Raw genomic sequence first — 20,191 nt, forward strand, 5'->3', positions numbered from 1 at the left:
GCCCAATTCCACAGATAGGATACCTCTGAAGGACCGAAAATTGGCAAGCTCTTACAGCAGTCTCCAAGATCACTGAAATTTGTCATCTCTGTGGAATGGCTCCGAAGAACCCATCAGAGAACTATGAAGTACTTATTGATACTTCTTGTCTTATGCCCCCATTCCACAGAGGGGAGACCTTTGAATGACATTCAAAAGACCCAAAATTGGCAAGGTCCTACAGCAGTCTTCAAGATCACTGAAATTTGTCATCTCTGTGGAATGGTTCAGAAAGACCCCTCAAAGAACTCAGAAAGATTATTTGATACTTCTTGACTATTGGACTTTTAGAGAACTTTTATCCAACAATTGATCTTTCAGAATTCTTTCCATGGATTTTGCCTGGTCTTTCAATGATCTTTCAATGATCTCCCATGAGTTTTACAGTAATCTCCGCAAAAATCTTTAGAGATTGTCGAAAGATCGTGGAAAGACTAGTAAGAACTTCGAAAGTTCATAGAAAGACTACTGAAACACCACCAAAATATAATTTTCCTGAAAGACTGTTTTGAAGCGTTTCAAAAAGTTTGGAACTCACATGGACCACGAAGACCATTGAAAGATCCATCAAGAATTGTGATAAACCTCGGAGATTCATCCATAGGGTTTACGAAACGGTTACAAAACTGATACATAACAGCAAATTGTATCCATTCTACACCACTTTGCTCACTGGGGTGTAACATGCTTTTTCCAGGGCTGTCACGCTTTCAAGCTTTGCTTTTGTAATGACCCTTGCCACCATCCTATTTCTTGTGTAACATAAAATGCCACTTAAATTGTTAATGTATGATACATTTGATGATTTATATAGAAAAATGATTTGTTCATCATCTTTACGTCAAATTCTAGATAAGTATTTTCTTGTTGAGATTTCTGTTATGAAAAATGTTGCAAAATACAATAAATTAAATACTAATTGGTAATTTGAAGAGAAAAACACCTTACCGAGGAACATGAAGATATATAAACCAACCAATGGGGTGGTCTGCAGGAAAATGATAAAATTGAACCAGGTCAGAAACACTGCGAATGCACCCAGCTGCCATTGCCAATCCTGAAAAAAAGGAAAATAAATAAAGCAATTAGGCTGATATACACGAGTTGTGAAGCAGCAAATTTCGCTAAATAACAGGATTCCCAGCTTTTTAAGAAAACAAAATTCCCTGATTTCTTTCCCTGATGAAGTTTAGAAATTCCCTGATAATTATTTAAGTTGTTGCACTGAATTACATGAACTGTCAGTATAAAAACAATCATTTAAAAGTAATTAGTACCACCATTACCAGTCATTCAACGGATGATGTTTTGATAATTATGCAACAAAGTGTAATAGGGTCTGACTGACTACCGTGCTTTTGACTTTTGGGCTAATCAATATTCACTGATTTTTCGCTCATTTAAGGCATTTTCCCCTGATATGAGGTATTCTATATCAAATTCCCTGATTTTTCCCTGACGCGAAAAAAGTAAAATAATTTTCCTTGATTTACCTGATGGGCTAGGAACCCTGTAATAAGCAAGTAGCTCATGAGAAACCTTTCTCTCGACCTTTCCCATTTTGAATAAGGATAAGCAAATCACTTTTAAACTGAAATTTTAACATTAAAAATCCTCTTGGTTCGGTGCCCGATCAGAGTAGAATATCTGCATGGTTTCTTATCTTCCTTTTAATATAAAAATTATTCAATTGTTGTCTGTGGTTTCTGATATCCAACTGCTGAATTTGTAAAATGAGAGCTCAAAGAACCCCCGTTTAAAGAAATATGAATACAAATACAGGAGAGGGCACCATATACAAAGCAATCAAAATTTTTAACTTCACCATTTGGAAAAAATATTGGCCACTTCATATTTGTAAGATTTTAATGTTAGATCCATATTCTTGCCCCTTTACCAATAGCAGGCTTTAAGAAAGAAGTTCTGATCAGTTTTATAAACTTGATCCCATCGCCATATGTCTTAAAAATGAAGTACTGACGTATTAGAACTTGACCCAATAGCCATACGTTTTAAGAATGAGATACTGACATGTATAAAAAGGACCCCATAGCCATAGGTCTTAGAAATGAAGTTCTGACCATATTACACTTCATGCCATAGCCAGCTGTCTAATAATAAACAAGTACTGACCGGTTTGAACTCGACCCCATGGCCATATGTCTTCATAAAAAGCTACATGGACGCCGTTCTGTAAACACGCTTTTTCTGACAGCTCAGGGCTGGTGCAAATTACTATTAATTTCACACTCTAATCTCTGCCTTATCTGGATTAACTTTATGGATATACACTCAATTATCTCATTTATCAACAAGACAGAAGTACTAACTGTTTTTGTGTGAAATTTTACTGTATTTCTTCAAATTAAGTTCTACCAACGAGCTTGAATTTCAGCTTCAGCATGCCGTATGATACACGAGCGAAGCAACCGCAGAATCCACATGCACCAGCTCCGCATACTGCCCCGCCCGACCAAACCACCCACAATGAACTTAAAGCAGAAGTCATGAAATTGTCTAATGTTCTCTGCAAGAAAATTGACGCCATCCATATCAAAATTTCAGATATTGAAACATCACTGAAAGATACTAGTGACCGTGCCTTGAATATCGAGCAACACGTAATCCCTATGCTACGAAACGAGCAAAAAGCTGAGGTGGCAGCGTTGGAGAAAAATTCTGATGGTGGAAATCTATCAACGTAAGGGCAACCTGCTATTCTATGGAGTGGAGCAAACAAGGGAAGAAAATGTCTACGAGAAACGAGGATTTGGGCCTATCTAGAGAAGAAGCTGCGGGTATCATGATCATCAACGCTCATCGACTTCCACGGAGAGCGCGAAACACCGATGGATCACCAGCACGCGACCGAGGACCGGAGCCCATTATCGCTAAATTCGCTATCATGAGGGATCGCCAGCGCATTCTCGACACTTACATAGCACGCAACAAAAACGCGACTGATGGCGACGATCTAACGACAAGTCAAGGTGCATCCGGCGGATCAACGCGAAGGAGGATCTCTGTGAGGACCGACCTACCACCGAGCATGAAATTCCATCGTGGGAAATTAGCTAGTATCGCATATCGCCTTCGCAAGGAAAACAACATGTCTATACGAAGATATTTGTACTAGGCACTGATGTCATTCTCAAGTTTAAGGGGAAAAAATGAGCGAGAATGGAAAATATACAACGATGAGTAAATTCAATTCGCGACTTGAGAATCAGTGAATTCGATTGGAAGTCTTCTTCGATCCACTATACTAGGCGTGATTAGGAACTACACAAAAAAGACATCAAAAGTAAGAAATCTATAATTCACATTCCTTCGTTTTAATGTACATGAGTTATCCCTCGATAGATATTGTCTGTAAGAGATGTCCAGAATTCTGTACCTAAATTAGACAAATGATTTGTAACGATTTCAGAGTCAAAATTCCTCATTTGGTACAGGGTCCATTTTTAATTGCCCTATTTTAAACATAAATTCCTGCATGATAGGGATCTCATATAATTGCGTCTCCGATACATTACACATTTCGTCAACTCTGCTTTCTATGCATTTTTCTCTTTATTTCCTCCCATTTTAAATCAAACCATTCATTGATTATTTTTCAGATGTATTGCAAAAATCTTAATTGCACTCAGACGACATTATCATTAGTTCTGTTTTTATGAATAGGTTACAATTTACAGCACGTGAATATGTCGAATTCCTATAAATCATCTATTATTTGCACTTTGAAATGTGCAGTACCACATGGATCTATTTTGGATCCCTTGTTATTTTTGATATAGATGAATGACATTGTGAATGCATTTAGAAAATTAACCTTTGTTTTATTTGCAGATGATACAAATGTATTCTATTCACACAAAGACTTAAATATACTTGTTCCAACACTTAATTTAGAATCGAAGACATTATCAATGTGGTTTAGAGCTAATAAGCTCTCTTTAAATATAAGCTAAACAAATTTTATGTAGTTTCAACACATTCAGATTAAACACAAGTTTCTTAACAAAATTTTTTATAGATGATGTCCCCATCACTGAAAAACAAGAAACCACATTTTTAGGTGTTTTGATTGATTCAAAGTTGACTTGGAACAGTCACATTCGCACACAGTCACATTCGCAATATTTGTACGTTGACATCCAGAGGGATTGAGATCTTAAATAGATTGAAATATTCCATCTCAAAAAAATCATTATTTATGCTTTACAATTCATTCATCTTATCCCACTTATCTTATTGCAACATTGTTTTGGGGTATAGAAGTAAGTCGAAATAGAAACGATCATGTATTGACTCATTATTATCTGCTCATTCATCTCTTGACAATGATCGTATGAACAACATCTCCGACGACGCTGATAAAGACAATCAAAATCAAGATCCCATCAAATCTCCTACCTATGTACCCAGTGAAGATGTCAATAACCCCTTTCATTCACTCTTAGAGGACAATGGAGATGATCTACAAGGTCCCAATCAGATCAACTATCTGACTACAGAAAAAAGCATCAGAAGGAATGTCTACGATTAAAGCACATCGAAGAAAACAAGGAGAGAATGAAAGCCAACACACTAATTATCGGTGACCCAATGCTAAAACCAATCAAACCATCAAACATGTCCAGTTCCATAAAGGTCATCTGTAAAACTATTAGTTGAGCTAAGATTAATGACCTTTTTGATCCAACAGAATCCCTTGCTAAAAATCATAATGTAAAAGAAGTAATCCTCATTATTGGTGGTAATAACATTCCTATCAACGACGCTATGTGCATTGCAACGAAGGTAGAATCTTTGGGTTCACAAATACTTGCGAAATGCCCAACGGTTACCACAATTACCATCAGCTCTATCATAAATAGAAGGCTAAATCAACGTGAAAGTATGGAAAACGTTAACCTTGCAAATAGTCTTGTACTTAAGGTAGCTGAAAATAATGGTTGGAATTACATCAACAACGAGAATATTGATGAGTCAAATCATTTAAGTATCGATGGAGTGAATCTAAATGCGAGAGGTGCTTCTGTATTTGCCGGAAATCTGTCTCAGCATGTCAATGGAATCTCATCTTCAGATATAACAGTACCACTGAAAAGCACCTATGTTAAAACTTCTACTTCTAATCCTATCTCAAATACTACTACCATTCGTCAACCTAATTACACTGATATTGCTGCGATCGGAAACCCTCTGTCCAGTAACGATCGGATGCGTTCTAGGACACCACCGTTGCCTAATGTGTCGCGCCCACCTGAGTTTGACAAGCGATCCACCGAACCATGGCAACGCACACAACGCTCTATGCAACATAATGGCGAATACTCTGGGTGCTACTTCTGCGGTGAAAGAAACCATAAGGAAGAAAATTGCCGCTTCGGTCAAGAAATGGAATGCTTTAACTGTCATAAACTTGGACATAAAGCTAAATTATGTAGATGGAATAACACACAGAACATCGGCCAAGATGACATTGTCGATCAAAGTTTAGAATCCCAAGAGACAAGTACACTTAATATTTGATCTGACTCTTACAAAAATGAGTATGATCGTTGTGCTGTTCTCTTAAATCGAACTAAAGGATTGCAAATCGCCCATGTAAATGCCTGCAGCTTGTTTGATAAAATGGATGTACTGAAATTTTTAATCAATAAACTTAATCTTGATGTATTTTGCATAACTGAAACTTGCATGGTTGATTCCGTTTATTGCGAACATTTCAATTTTGATAGATGGGTACTCCATATTCCGCAGTGACCGCTCTGACGGTCGCCGTGGAGGGGGTATGTGTATTTTCGCCCCCCCCCCAAAAAAAAAAAAATCATTGTCAATCGACGAACGAAAAGATTTAAATGATTGTACTGTTGAAAGTGTTTGGGTGAACTTAAAAGCACATCATCTGAAAAAATACTTGTAATTATGTTGTTTATACAGACCTCAAGATGCAAATAATTATTTTGAAAGAATGATCGATACATTAGAAAAGGCTTCATCTGAATCGAAAGAAATTTTAATACTTGGAGATCTAAATATTGACTATCCTATATGATATCAATGACAGTGTTAACCCTATTAATCTCATTGACGATCTTTTTGCTCTTACTCAAGTGATAGACAAACCTACTCGGGTGACGTTTTCATCATCCAAATGTATCGATCACATCTTTTCCTCCATGCCTGAAAATCTTGTCATTAGTAATGTTGCCAAAATAAGTGTAGGTGATTATCATCTTTTATCTACTTGTATTAGTTTTAAGTCTACCATTAATGAACACAAAACCAAACCTTCTCGTAATTATAAACACTTCGATGAAGAAAAATTTATTTCAACCATTCAACATTCGGATGTTCTTAGTAAAAAGGAATATCAGAGTCAATCTGTAACTGATGCATGGAACGAATGGAAGGTTGAATTTATCAATATTTGTAATGAGTATGCTCCTATCAAGACAATTCGCGTAAAGAATAAAACATGCCTTTGGATCACACCTGATATTGTGAAGATGATTTATAAAAGAGATTACTTAAAAATAAATCTAATTTACAATATTCTAATTGAATTAATAAAGAATATCGTATAATGAGAAATCGTATTACCGATCTCATTAGAAAATTTTTAATCTAATTATATCACGCATAAATATAAGTCAGACTCACAAACACTTGGAAAATAATTGCAAAAAGTTACAAATAAAAATGTTAACTCAGAAAGTTGTAATATTGACTGCAATGTTATAAATGATTATTCCACTAAAATATGGAAATAAATATATGTAAGAGTTTGATAATTCATACGTTCTAGATTGGAAACACCCCAAATATATTCGAACTTTTGAAATTGAACAAATTAAATCTAAAAAAATACTAAACTATTTGAGTCGTCTTGATACTAGCAGTCATCTCGACATACTGGATTTCGTTACTAAGTTACTGAGACTTGCTGTTCCCTATATATATGAATCTCTATGTTCTATTCTTAATACTAGTCTGTTCACAGGTGACATACCCTGTGATTTGAAGATTGCCCCTGTATACAAGGGCAAGCGGAACAAAGATGACATTACAAACTATCGCCCTATATCTGTAGTATGCCACGTATCTAAAATGATAGAAAAAGAAGTTCAATTGCCGGTATTAAACTATCTTTAAGAGAACGATATGATCAATGTCGATCAATATGCATTTCTCCCTCACCATTCTACTATCGCCTGCCGTCACAGGGTAATTGATGATTTTCACGAGGCTCTTAACAATAAAGAAATAATTTGCTCATGCTTTCTTGACATTTCTAAATGTTTCAACTGTGTTAATCATGAATTACTCTTGCTTAAACTAGAGAATGGTATTTATGTCAAAGAATTAAAATGGATTTCTAACTATATTAGTGAAAGAAAACATCTTGTTTCTTCAAAGGGTAAAAACTCCTCTATAAAAGAATTACCAATAGGGGTACCACAGGGCAGTGTACTTGCTCCTGTTCTATTTTTATTATTTATTAATGATATATCAGAAGGCCTTAATAATGTTGTATGTTCTATCTTTGCTGATGATGTAGTTATCTATGTTACTGGCGATAATACAGTGCGTATCAAAAAAAGTTTACACTTAGAACAAATCTCGTAAAATTATATATTTGTAATATCCTGACGATTTTTCCACATTTTAGCATTGGTACAGATCCATTTAAGCAAATGACGGTATAACTGTCGAAAAATATTTCCGCTTGAGTGAGCACCACTTACTTTTGAAAAGTTGGTAAAAAATGATTTGCGCAAAACTTTGAAATAGTTATGCGAATGAAAGTAGTCCTTAATCATATAAAGGAACAAGTGGGAATTAGTTAGTAAAATTTATTTTAATTTTACCTTTTTAAACTTGTTTCCTTGCCCAAACACTTCGAAGAGTGCATTGCGCCCCACCCCACTCCCCCAACCACCGAGTCAACCCTGACGATGTTTGCTTTACACTGAGCTGTGATTTACATGAAATGGCTTAGGCTTGATTTTCATTTTGTTAATCATTGCCAAGCTTGGGAAAAGTGTGGAGAAACAAGTATTAAATGAAAAATCAAATGTAAACCAACTTTAAATGATAAAAACTTAGTGAAAAATGCTGGAGATGTCTGACATAAACTTTTGTTCAGATTCAGTTATGTCCTCAGATCCAGCTGGCACAAAAAGGGTGAAGGTTGTGCTTACTAAGTGTTCAAATTTGGGTGGCAAAATTTTTACAAATGCTTGAATGTACCCGTTTTATGTCATTTGGCTAAAAGTGCTAGGGAAATTTATGAGAAGTGCTTCGCAGGGTAAGTTTGATTCCACCCTTTCCCCTTGACACAGCGTGAAAACAAGCATTTCTGCGCAAACAGATTTCTGCCAGCTTTACAAAAATGGACAGTGCTCACTCAAGTTTAACATTCTGTCAAAATTTTTACTGTCATTGGATAGATGAGACCCAAACCCATAATTATATGTGAAAAAATTACCCACATGTTGTATATTTGTTAATTCCCATGGCTTTTTCAAAGTGTAAACGTTTTTTTGATACGCACTGTATACAAAATGTTTAATCTAAATTTACAAAATACGGTAAACACACTAGACAACTGGTATAAGAGAAATCGTCTTCAGATAAATGTTAGTAAAACGAAGAAAATGTTAATTTCCACAAAGTCAACAGAATGTCTTAATATCTATATTGATAATGAACTCATAGAGCAAGTTCATTCTATCAGGTATTTGGGTATTATTATACATGAAAATTTAAAGTGGAATGACTATTTAAGACACTTATGCAAATCAACTGCTTACAAGATCTATACCTAGGCAAATTAGCAAAATTTTTAAACAAAACTTTACTTAATACCTTATATATATCGTCTATACAACCATGCATTGATTATGGTGTCTCAGTATGGGGCAACTGACCCAGCAAACTGATATTACCCTTATCGAGACTCCAAAAAAGAGCTGCTCGCCATGAAACCTCTATGATTACAATACAAATTCAGATCTTCACTTTAATAATGAACAAACATTCCTGGCAAACGAATGATGATCGCCGTGATTGTTTTCTATCAACCCTAATGTACCAATGTGTTCACGGTCTCGCCCCATCCCGATTATGTAATGAAATAGAAATGTACTTCGACTGACATGGACTGAAAACTCGTAATGTTAACTCCCTTAATGTTGTACCACCGAAACCTACTATCCAACTCTTTTGTCAATTTTTCAAATATGCCGGTGCCAAAGTATGGAATAAATTACCCTCAAATTTCCGAAATGCTCAATCCTTAGATGTATCTAAGTCTCCATACAAAAAATCTAAATCTAATATGTAATAATAGCCCCATCCCTGAACTTATATATTTTCAGTAATTTACATTACAATTTTATTCTGTCTGTCATTATTCACAACTTTCAGCCCCTGCTTTTTTGCAATTGTTTATATACTGTAGTTGATAAGGTTATACGTATACATACCCTTCTTTCATGTAGGCCTATCTATTTTTTTACCATTAATAATAAGGTGATTAATAGTGTTTCCATCTTTTTGTATTACGCTGATATTTTTATGTCTTACCCTTTTTTTCGATATATGCTATTATTATATGCCTATTATTGTCATTACCATTTATCATGTTTTTTATACACCAGGACCAAGATGCAACACAGTAATTTTATCTCTGACCTTGTGAACCTGTTTAAATATGCGTGAATAAATAAATACATTTATCGAATTCTATTTATAACCTATTACGGTTCCCGTGTAGCCCTCCCTCATGGCTGCTATTGTTTCAGACAGTTACCTGCTTATTATAGCTGGCCCCTGCATTTTTACCCACTTTACTATTTTACATGCTTCATTTATGTATTTTTCATCCTTATACATTATTTATATTTTCGATTGTCACACAAAATATACTCATTTATGTCATTGTTATTTTATCAATATCTTTTCACTTGTTATTGATTTATGAACAAAATGCAGAAATTCCTGCAAAAATAATAATAACAAGGATTGACCGGTTTAAACTTGACCAAATGGCCATATGTCGTAATAAACAAGTACTGACCGGTTTGAACATGACCCCATGGGCATATGTCCATTCACCAAGGCCAGGTATGACGAAGAGGATGATGAAAGTAAGAAGGGCCATCTCTCGAACAATGCTGGCTAATCCACGGATGGAGTCCAACTTTGATTGTCTGTGGATCCACACACGGTAAGTCTGTATGCACGAATAATTACTACATTACATGCCATTATATTAGCGTGTTTAATTAATAAAATATTAAATTTTTCCAATAATAAATAATTTCTAATATTTAATGAGTAAAAATGTTTTATAATTGAAATGTGTAATATTTTAAATGTTCATTGACTCAAAAAAGTCTTACCAAAATTATGACTGGGCTGATTCAGAGTTACTGAGTACTGTGAGACACCAAGGTCCCCCTTCTGATCTGAGCCTGTTGGCTGTTGGCTGTTGGCGTGACCGTGCCATACTTTGGCATGAACATTCATAAAGACATGAACAACATACAAATCGTATTCATGAAGACAATTCATTGTTGACGTCTTTGCAACTTTGCAATTTTATTGATAGATTTTCACAAACCCCCCAAAACAAAATTTTCTTTTTTTTTGTTTCCCGACTCGTTTATGATTTTTTTTCAATTGGATATTTTCAATTGAGGTCTCTATAGACCATTCAAAAAACAAAATTTACCGCTAAATCGATAAAGAAAAAAACATGAAAATTTATTATTTTTAACTTCCAATATCTTGAACACATTTTATTTGTCCGCTCCAAAAAATTGCACGGAACAGTAAGGGAATCCTCTAAGCCTTATTAAACTGGTCAACAAATTCGTCACTATCCCGTCGCGCGAATTTTTTTGATTGCTTAGCACGCTGACTTTTTTACTTTCAAGTCTTTGGCATCTTTTGAGACCAAATTAACAGCACCGGTTACGTGGTTATGAAATTACGCAACATCTTGCTAAAAAGCGTGATTGTGTGTACAAAGTCAATGCAAATTCTGTTTAACAACCAAGAATCATAAATTTGTAATTATTTTTACTTTTGTTTGTTAAAATGGATTTTGAGAATGCTATTTATGATCGCAAAAGGGTCCCCAACAAAGTTCACAGGAAGAAAAAACAAACAAATACATAATAAAAAAAATAATAAATCACATAAGAAATTAGTTATATTTTTTCAATTTATTTTAGATATTTGTTAGAAATGTTAACATATATACCCTCACAAAAATAGCTTTTTACTAGCTATATAAATTGAGTTAAAGGCAAAAACATAAAAATAAGAAAAAATTCATACGCTTATTAGCATAATTAATCAATTAAAAATATTAACAGTTATTTTTGGGGGGAAATTTTACTATACAGTCTTGAATTTTACATCTGGCTCTACACGTATACAAATTTTCGCGGCGATCGCGCAGTCAGCGGCAGATATCTGAGAGGGGGGGGGGGGGTCCAAAACCACCTGCACCATGTATATGCTGGTGTGAAATAGCTCAGTGAAAATAGGGTTAATAAGCCAAATATTTAAAAATTCAAATGATTAATAATTGAAACACCCTTGTGAAAAGAAAGAAAGATAATTTTCTTACTAATTCTATGAAGTAGATGAGGGTGAGCCCGATGATGATCCAGGTACCGATTTGACCAAAGAAAACAAGAGCCGACGGATTCATGTTGTCGAGCCACTTGGTGCGCCCATCAGCTAACCACGTATAGTTGGTGCCATCTTCGTTTGTTTCTATGTAGAACGACGGAGGAATGACCAAGCTATGTCCGGTAACCAGGATCACCAAGGTCAACCGGAGGAACAAACTGATCCAGTATTTGAGCCGCGTTGAGTTGTACTTGTAGCGAAACATCAGGCGCACGACTGGGTGATTCAGGAGCATTTTACTATCGTCATTCTGGATCTAAAAAGAGGATACAAATAATAATGATGACGACGACACTGATTGATGATGATGAAAATAAAAATTGTTTTGTCAATCCACGATATATTAAACATGAGGATCTGATTATCTCGTTCACTTTTCAGTGGCAAACTTTATATTACACCGGCTTTAGCTTCAGCTGCTTGAAGGCGCTTGGTGCATTCAAGAAATCAATCTTGCTGGTTACTCTTTTCTCTCACCTGGGTTCAGTGCAGCACAATGGGACCAACTTCCTGCTGAGGAAATCATATCATGGCTGGGATTTGAACCAATGACCCTCTGTTTCACAGGCGAGAGTCAGAACCACTAGACCATAACGCTACAATATATACATGGAAATCTTGCATTCGTCGTCGCAACCAAAAATAAATTTGAAAAAATATCTGTTAATAAAACAAGATTACATTACATGTGTAAATTTTTTATTTCCTTTTTGGGTGTTTTTTTATAATCCATATGAACAAATGGATAAAAACGTCACATTTCCCTTGTAGAATTATTTAGGCAGTATTAACTTATCCCCAGTATTTCCCTGTCCCACTACTGCCAATCCTGTTTATGATATCAACCAATCATTTAAAGCTTCTCTTGCGTAAGACCTGCAAAATATGAACAGCCCATAAGGGTAAATCTTGTTACATACCATGAGCCTTAATGGATGATTCTGAGATCTGTAGACGGGGTCGGTCACATATATTACGGCGTTCTCTTTCAATCTCCCATCACTGTAGAAATTGGAGTTCTTTTCTACAAACAAAAGGAAAATATCAATTTTAGCCAAAATCATATCCCCATAAATGGTAGCAAATAAAATTTCTAAATAAAGCATACAACATATTCAATATACAGTGCGTCCTCATAAAAAGAAACCGAGATTAAGCGATGATTTATCATAACTTAATCACAAATACAATAGACAAATGACCTACCAATATAAAGCTTAGAATCTCTTCTTTCATCTGGTATTACTTAAATTATTCCACACTCACGCATGAGTGAGCAAAAACAATTTGAAGAAAGGATACCAAAAACTCATTTGGCGGGGTATCTGAATTTCAAAAAGATAATTACATGCCTAAAAAGTACAATATCTGCTCTTTTATTTGATACCTTAATCACAAAAAATGGTCAGGAAGTAAACAAGTTATGTTCCCTCGAAACAATGCTTGTATTTCCATAATTTCGTTAAATAGACGTGTTTTCACCGGTTTCCCACAGAAGCTATCGCATGGTTAACAAACAGTGTAGTAAAATCACGCGAAATCGTCATTACGCAAACATGTAATAAAATGAGGTCACCACAGTGAATCGATAACAGCGAGAGCGCTGCACATTGCCAGCGGTTCACGGAGATTTGCACGCAAACCTATGAGAAACGAGCGAGAGCGAACGATTCCACGAGCTCTTCCCCCTTCTTTCCCTTCCTGGCGATTTGTCCCAAAACAAAAGGATTTCTGCAAAGTACGATACTTTGTTTTTCAACTTTATTAGCATTCGATCTATCCGCGCCGATTTTTTTTTACCGTGGCATTTTGTTATAAATTACCAAAAGAACCTGTACATCAGTTTTGCCGAGCTGAATAAAACGACTGATAGGCGTTTTTGACAGCCGTCATTCACGTAAACTTTTGTATCCGATATGTAAACTTTCATTCTACACGTAGTTTACTGATCAATATGCACACAACTTCGTACTTGAAGGTTTGTTATAGTATTAATATTCATAGGTGATAGCAACGGTGAACATAAGATTGACATGTACAATAAAAACCAGTAAAAAACTATTTAAAAATGATGAGTCCTTGATGCAGTTCACCGACACAGTGAAGGATCAGGATCGTCAATTACAAAACAGATGAACATGATGAAATTATAAAACTTACATGACTTGTCCAATATCGCATGAAACATTAATATCCCTTATTTTTCCTTTGGCTTATGACTGTTAAGTGCAGAAAAGGGGGAAACGGTGAATAATTTGGTACTGGCTGTATGGTCCCGTGGTCAGTTAGCATGCATGTTTGTAGGCCTACATTCACAATGATCACGTTGATGGTCAGAGAACAATTTCCCTCATTCATCTCAATTCTCTCTTATCATGCTTATCATTACATGTATCATGTGTATACCAGGGAGATGGGGTTTGGTGTGTGCATGAACGTGTGCATACAAGGAAAGATAGCCGAGGTATAGGCATTAGTTTGTGTGTAAGTTCATTGGGCATGTTGGGTCGTCTCTTCGGTCAAGAGCGTGGGTGCTGTGTGCATCATTGCACGGTGCAAGCTTGTGTGTCAAATACGCGCGAAACGACTAATAACAGGCTACAAAAATCACTCGACCATGCTGCCGCTATGCGAATTCGGTGTGCGAAGATTACGTAACTTTCACCGAAATTAACGCTACACCGTAATGACGATTTCTCGTTATTTTACTACACTGACAAAAGACCAACAAACGTAGAGGGCAGCAACACACAAGCGTGTTGCTCTAAGGAAGGTCAACTCAATACGCGCATGCAGCATAGATGCGCGCACATTTTATCATTCATGCCAACGAAATCAAACGCCGATCAAATACAAGTGATAATCACGAAAATAGTATGAAAGGTTATGACTACAATGATATCAAAGATAACATAAAGAATACCTAAAGACTATACTTTTATAAACATAGATTGATATTTAAAACTTTCCAAATATAAGTTTTAGAAACTAAACTCATTACCAAACCGGTGATTGTTGTTATCAGCGTTTTCAACAGACGGCTGTATTAGGTGATTTGCGCCGAGACCATTTTGTGACCACTCGCAAAGCATTTTGGGATTGAATATGACCACCTTTTTTTCTCTGAGCTCTTCGCTGAACCCTGCATCACTCTATGCTTAAGCTAGGCACATGTATGTTCCGTCTTCTGCTTAGATCTCAACCTTTAGTCTAGCACTGGTACTTGTTCTGCTAGGCGGAACAGGACGTGGCGACCAACCTGTCGATAAGCATTTATCTGCAGCCCATAGAGGCTGTGACTCATTTATTTATTTACCGTATTTATTTGTATATGGTCTATATATAAATAAAGAACCGGCAGCAATGCCAACAATGGATATTAAAAAAACTGAATAACGTATTACTCATTTTTAGCATTTTCCCAAAACTTCTACATTTAGATTTACATTCCAATCATTAATAAGTGAAGTCTACATCTAACTTAGATCTTGATCATGTTGATCGATAGACCCACGTCTAAGATCTAACCTTTTCAGTCGAATTAGACAAAAGCTTTGAACATACATCTGTTTGTCGAATCTAGATATCTAGATCTCAGGCGCGCCGGAACACTTTCAGTTTTGAGGGGGCAAAATCCCGAAGGGGTACAATATTTTTGACAGCGTGAGATACCGAAGCGATCGAGCAGGAGAGGGTTTGGACCCCCACGGTAAGGACTTTGTGTAAGAATGAAGTATAAAAGTTGCGTTTCTAAGAGCATTCAAAAATAAATTTCTTGAGAATTAAACGTAGAATTCACTATACAAAGGACTATACTCAAAATTTATAAGAACCTATGAAATACGCGCAATAAGTTTCATAAATTGTAACTGGAGGAAAAAGAAATATGACAAGCTTAATTGTATAAAAATTTAAAACTTTTCTGTAAATCATTAAAGTTTAAACATAACTCGATTGATGTGTTTCCCTTTGCATGTTTTGTATGGCTGGGAAGCACTTTTGGATGACTTCTTCAAAATCTTCTTTCTTTACATATTTTCTGGGGAAAATGTGACCATAACTAGGGAATGATAAATATCAAATTCCAAGAAATATTAATCTGTAAATAGTAATGAACTGATTAACGAACTACCGCAGTTCATAATGTAGATTATGTAACATTATTTAATAATAATAATAATATAGAACATTTTGAAAGCGCCAAATCCACATTGATTATGTGCTCAAGGCGCTGAAAAATACTTGGTATATTATTATTACCCAGGCTGTAGCTGAGCGGCCATATAGGCGCTAAAGCATGCAATGAATAAATCCTACCGGGTACCCATTCAGCTCACCTGGGTCGAGTGCAGCACAATGTGGATACATTTCTTGCTGAAGGAAATTACGCCATGGAAAACAATTACATTCTGATAGCGGATGTGGTTGAGCCCCCATTTTTTTCCAAAACCGTGTACAAAAACGTAAAAGTAACCATAATATTATGATTGTGATTTTTTTGCTTGGTCAGCTCCCCCACTTTTTGCTCAGCCCCCCCCCCCCCCACTTTGAAAACCGTTCCGCGGCCCCTGGACAGGGCAGGAAGTGGACAGTTGATAGTCGAGTATTTTTTGTTTAAATGAAAAAGACAGTAAACCAGAAAAGGTTGAAGAGTTGAAGAGGCTTGAGTAGTTGATGAATGGATTCTCCTGCTCTGCACTCCATTCGCCGACTCAAGCTAGCATCTTCTCATTTGTCCAATAATCCAACTACTGAAGCCTCTTTAACTTTTTATGTTTAACAGTCATTTTCAGTACTACACACAAAAATATTACTCTAGGACCTACTCTCAATCTTCCAATTTCTCGCCTATCAATTTTACTTATTCGGAAGAAGTAAAATGATAGGCGAGAAAATGGAAGATTGAGAGTAGGTCCTATTATGACTGCCTCGAGATGTTATGATTTCTGGGCTTGAAAAATATGACAGATTCCATTATGTTGCTCGAGTAACTAGCGTTCACGCGCGTTAGTGACTTCGGGTCCGGTCTGAGCGTTTCTGGGCGACCGCGTGTTTGTTAGCCGACACAGCAAGCATGCATTGGTGAACCACTTTCAATTTGTCATTCGGTTAAGTCTGAAATGTATTCATTAAAATGTTAAACGCTATCACACTGTAATAAGATGGAAAAGGGGCTTCTCAAAGGTGTTTCACATAGGGACATGTTCGTCAAAAGACGTGAGGCTTACTATGGTATGTAATTGCCCCGTCAGGGGCGATTTTTTTTTTCATTTTTGACAATGTAAATGACAATTTTTAGGCAGAAAATTGTCTTCATCGTTTACTTTTGTCCTGAAATAATTTATCATTTTTCTGCTTTGGGGGGGGGGGGAGCAAAATCTCGTTTTGCCCCCCCCCAAAAAAAAAAAATTACTTGGGGGTTGGGCAAATGCCCCCCCCCCCCCCCCCCCCCCGCTTCCGGCGCCCTTGCTAGATCTAGCAGTAGGATACTACGACTTGTTGGTAGGAGATATGCAAAAAGAAAACAAAAAATAGCTAAAAACAGACGGATTTCACCTGTCTATATTTAGGACGCCTAGACCTATCTCAATTCAGAATTGGTCCATGCAAGCCCCGATGCTCGGTTTGGTCCAATAAGGCCAGCCTGCATGGGCTAGGTGGTTAAGATTTTTTTAGTCCGTAGGCCTCACAGGGTAAATTCCTAGATCTAAATTATATGGTTGACAAGTTACCGTTAGACCTAACGTTAGAGATGAAATCCTTAGAATTCACTTTAGAAATGCATAAAATCACGACAAGCTCAGTCACTTTGCTCTTCCGCTTTCGAATTTCTCAAAAAAATGTTAAGTTTACGCGTTCTGTCGGCCAAGCCCGAGCCAAGCCAGGCCCAGAAATATTAACAATTTTCAATCATGTAAAAGTCTTTAAAACATTGCATGATTGCAGAGAATCAATGGTCAATTAAGATATGGATGCTGCCTGTCGAATCAAATTCTGCCCCAATCAAGAAACTAAAATGTAATCTACTCCCCAGCCCTATCCTAGGCTAGCTAGGGCTAGGCCTATCCTAACTTACTGGGTTAGGTCTAACGGTTAGTAACCCAGAACGATGATGGCACTCTCTGCCAAACGATTTAACATTGCAATAAGTTTGCCTCAATTGGCCGATTTTTCTTAGAAATTATTAAAGAAAAGCCAAAAAAATGCGGATAGGTGGCCGTTTATTTAAGCTTTAATTTGGCTTTCCGTTTAGAAGTTTGGCTGCTTGATCGACCTTCGACGCAGCCTGCCTGTGCAGCTGCAGCGCAGCTTGCAGCCAATGCATCCGATAGCATGGGGGGGGGGGTCGCCGTCCATAGTCTCCGACTCGAAGTTGAAATTTAGAACCGGATTTCGGGGATACAGCACCTTTATTTCAGATTTATAGACTTAAAAGTAAAATGACATTTAAAATTTGAAATCTAACCTTGAACAATCATTGTTGATAAACATCGGCCCTGAAGCCATTGCACTTCATCAGCCCAGGCAAATTAGACGTCATTGTCTATGTTGCTGGAAGATCTATGACGAGTCGCCTGGAGCCCCAGCGCATCATCAACGATACTAGCTAGCTACGCGACCGGCCAGACGCGGCGCACCCAGGCCAGAAAAATGACCTCGATTATTTCGGTGGTTGTCTATGCATTTATTAGTGGTGCAGCGAAATTTAGCAGAAGAAATTAACAGAGCAAAGGTGTCCTCGTCATAGACTTGATATTCCAAAATGAGGAAAGATGTCAAAATCATGATTATTTAAGCTAGATATTTTCTTCAAAAATAATAGTTATCTTAATATTATTACCCAGAATTACCAATCCAAAAGTTTTTTAATTAAAAAATATTTAAAATTAACAAATGAAAAAAATCAACTCTACAAAGTTCCCCCAAACCCACCTTATTTTTTAGAGTGGTCACAAAATTCGAGTGGAGTTGACCTTCCTTAGAGCATCACGCTTGTGTGTTGCTGCCCTCTACGTTCGTTGCAAAAGAATGTATGGCTGATCATGAACAAAACGGAGTGTCAAGTGAGTTTGAACGCTAGCTTGTCGAATCTATACATAAACAGTGCTATTTGAAAAGTATTAATATCATTTATCTTAAATATTTTCAGACGATAAAAAAGAGGGTCTGTATGTGAAAGATATGCAGATTTTGAACAAATTCTAACCGCTTTCTTTTGCAATAAAAGTATGTGATTAAGCGTTGTCTTGCAGCTATTCTCCCCAATGAGGTTACAGTAGTGAATATATGGTAAAATCAATGTATTATATATCATCACAAGATATTTCTCTGGTAAGATTTTTTGTAGTCTACATAGTATTCAAATTCCCTTAGCTACAGAGGAAGACACGTTGCTTATGTGCGGAGTCCATGTTAAATGCCTGTCTATTGTGATACAAAGGAATTTTCCTTTTTTTTTTATCTAAAGGCACATTATCAATTTTTTATCTTGTGTAAAATTTTCATTTCTATGAGATGATTGAAAATGCATATATGAGTTTTACTTATGTTAAGAGATATGTATATTAAAAATAACAAAGGTCCCAGAATAGAACCTTGCGGGACGCCGCAAATACAGGAGATTTAATATCATTGATAAAAACGTATTGTTGCCTATCGGAAAGATAACTCTTAATCCATGACCAAGCAATGCCCCTTATCCCGTAATAATACAACTTGTTAAGTAAAATACCATTGGTATCGAAAGCTTTACTTAGGTCCATAGATAAAGCAATGGTGTGATTTTTTTTGGAAGTGAGTTTACAACCTTGTCCAGCAATTTGGTTATTGCGAAATCGGTAGAGAATTTTTTTCTGAATCCAAACTGGGCTAGTGTAATAATCTTAATAAATGACAAAAAGGAATCCAATCTTTTGTAAACAATTCTTTCTAATATTTTGATATGCATGGTAAGAGGGAAATATGCAGAAAATTTGTATCTTGAGTAGAATCATTTTTTTATAAATCGGGATTACTTTGGCTATTTTCAATAGCTCAGGAAAGCATCCAGTTGACAGTGATAAGTTAAAAATATGTTCCAATGGAGAAACAATGCATGCTACAGTTTGCTTTAACAGTTTTGTACTAATACCATCATAGCCTGTTGACTTCTTTGATGTTAAAGCTTACACTATTTCAATCATTTCATGTCGGTCTGTGGGAGTAAAAAACATTGTATTTTGATTTGGCTGGGAAAGATATTGTTTAAAATTTGTATTGTCACTAACTATCTTGTAAGCTAAATTGGGACCGATGTTTGTAAAGAAGCGGTTGAATGACTTTGCGATTTCAGCCGGTTGAGATATTTCTTCATTGTCTATCTTAAGACTGTCGCTGTTGCTATATGGTTTGCTTTTGTTAATCAATTTGTGTATAACTTTCCACGTGG

General features: G+C 36.2%; 1 protein-coding gene across 1 annotated transcript in view; it reads right to left on the reverse strand.

Annotated features, from left to right (window-relative positions):
• The window catches only part of LOC121417388 (transient receptor potential cation channel subfamily A member 1 homolog), a 102,756-nt gene that overhangs the window by 10,618 nt on the left and 71,947 nt on the right, over positions 1 to 20,191 (reverse strand). Inside the window, exons 17-20 of the mRNA XM_041611078.1 lie at positions 12,684 to 12,787; positions 11,699 to 12,019; positions 10,136 to 10,291; positions 988 to 1,096 (exon numbers count right to left, since the gene is read on the reverse strand). Coding sequence (XP_041467012.1) covers positions 988 to 1,096; positions 10,136 to 10,291; positions 11,699 to 12,019; positions 12,684 to 12,787 — 690 coding nt within the window. The remainder of the gene's footprint in view (positions 1 to 987; positions 1,097 to 10,135; positions 10,292 to 11,698; positions 12,020 to 12,683; positions 12,788 to 20,191) is intronic.

The sequence above is a fragment of the Lytechinus variegatus genome, chromosome 6, assembly GCF_018143015.1.
Source record: "Lytechinus variegatus isolate NC3 chromosome 6, Lvar_3.0, whole genome shotgun sequence".
In the NCBI taxonomy this organism is placed as follows: domain Eukaryota; kingdom Metazoa; phylum Echinodermata; class Echinoidea; order Temnopleuroida; family Toxopneustidae; genus Lytechinus; species Lytechinus variegatus.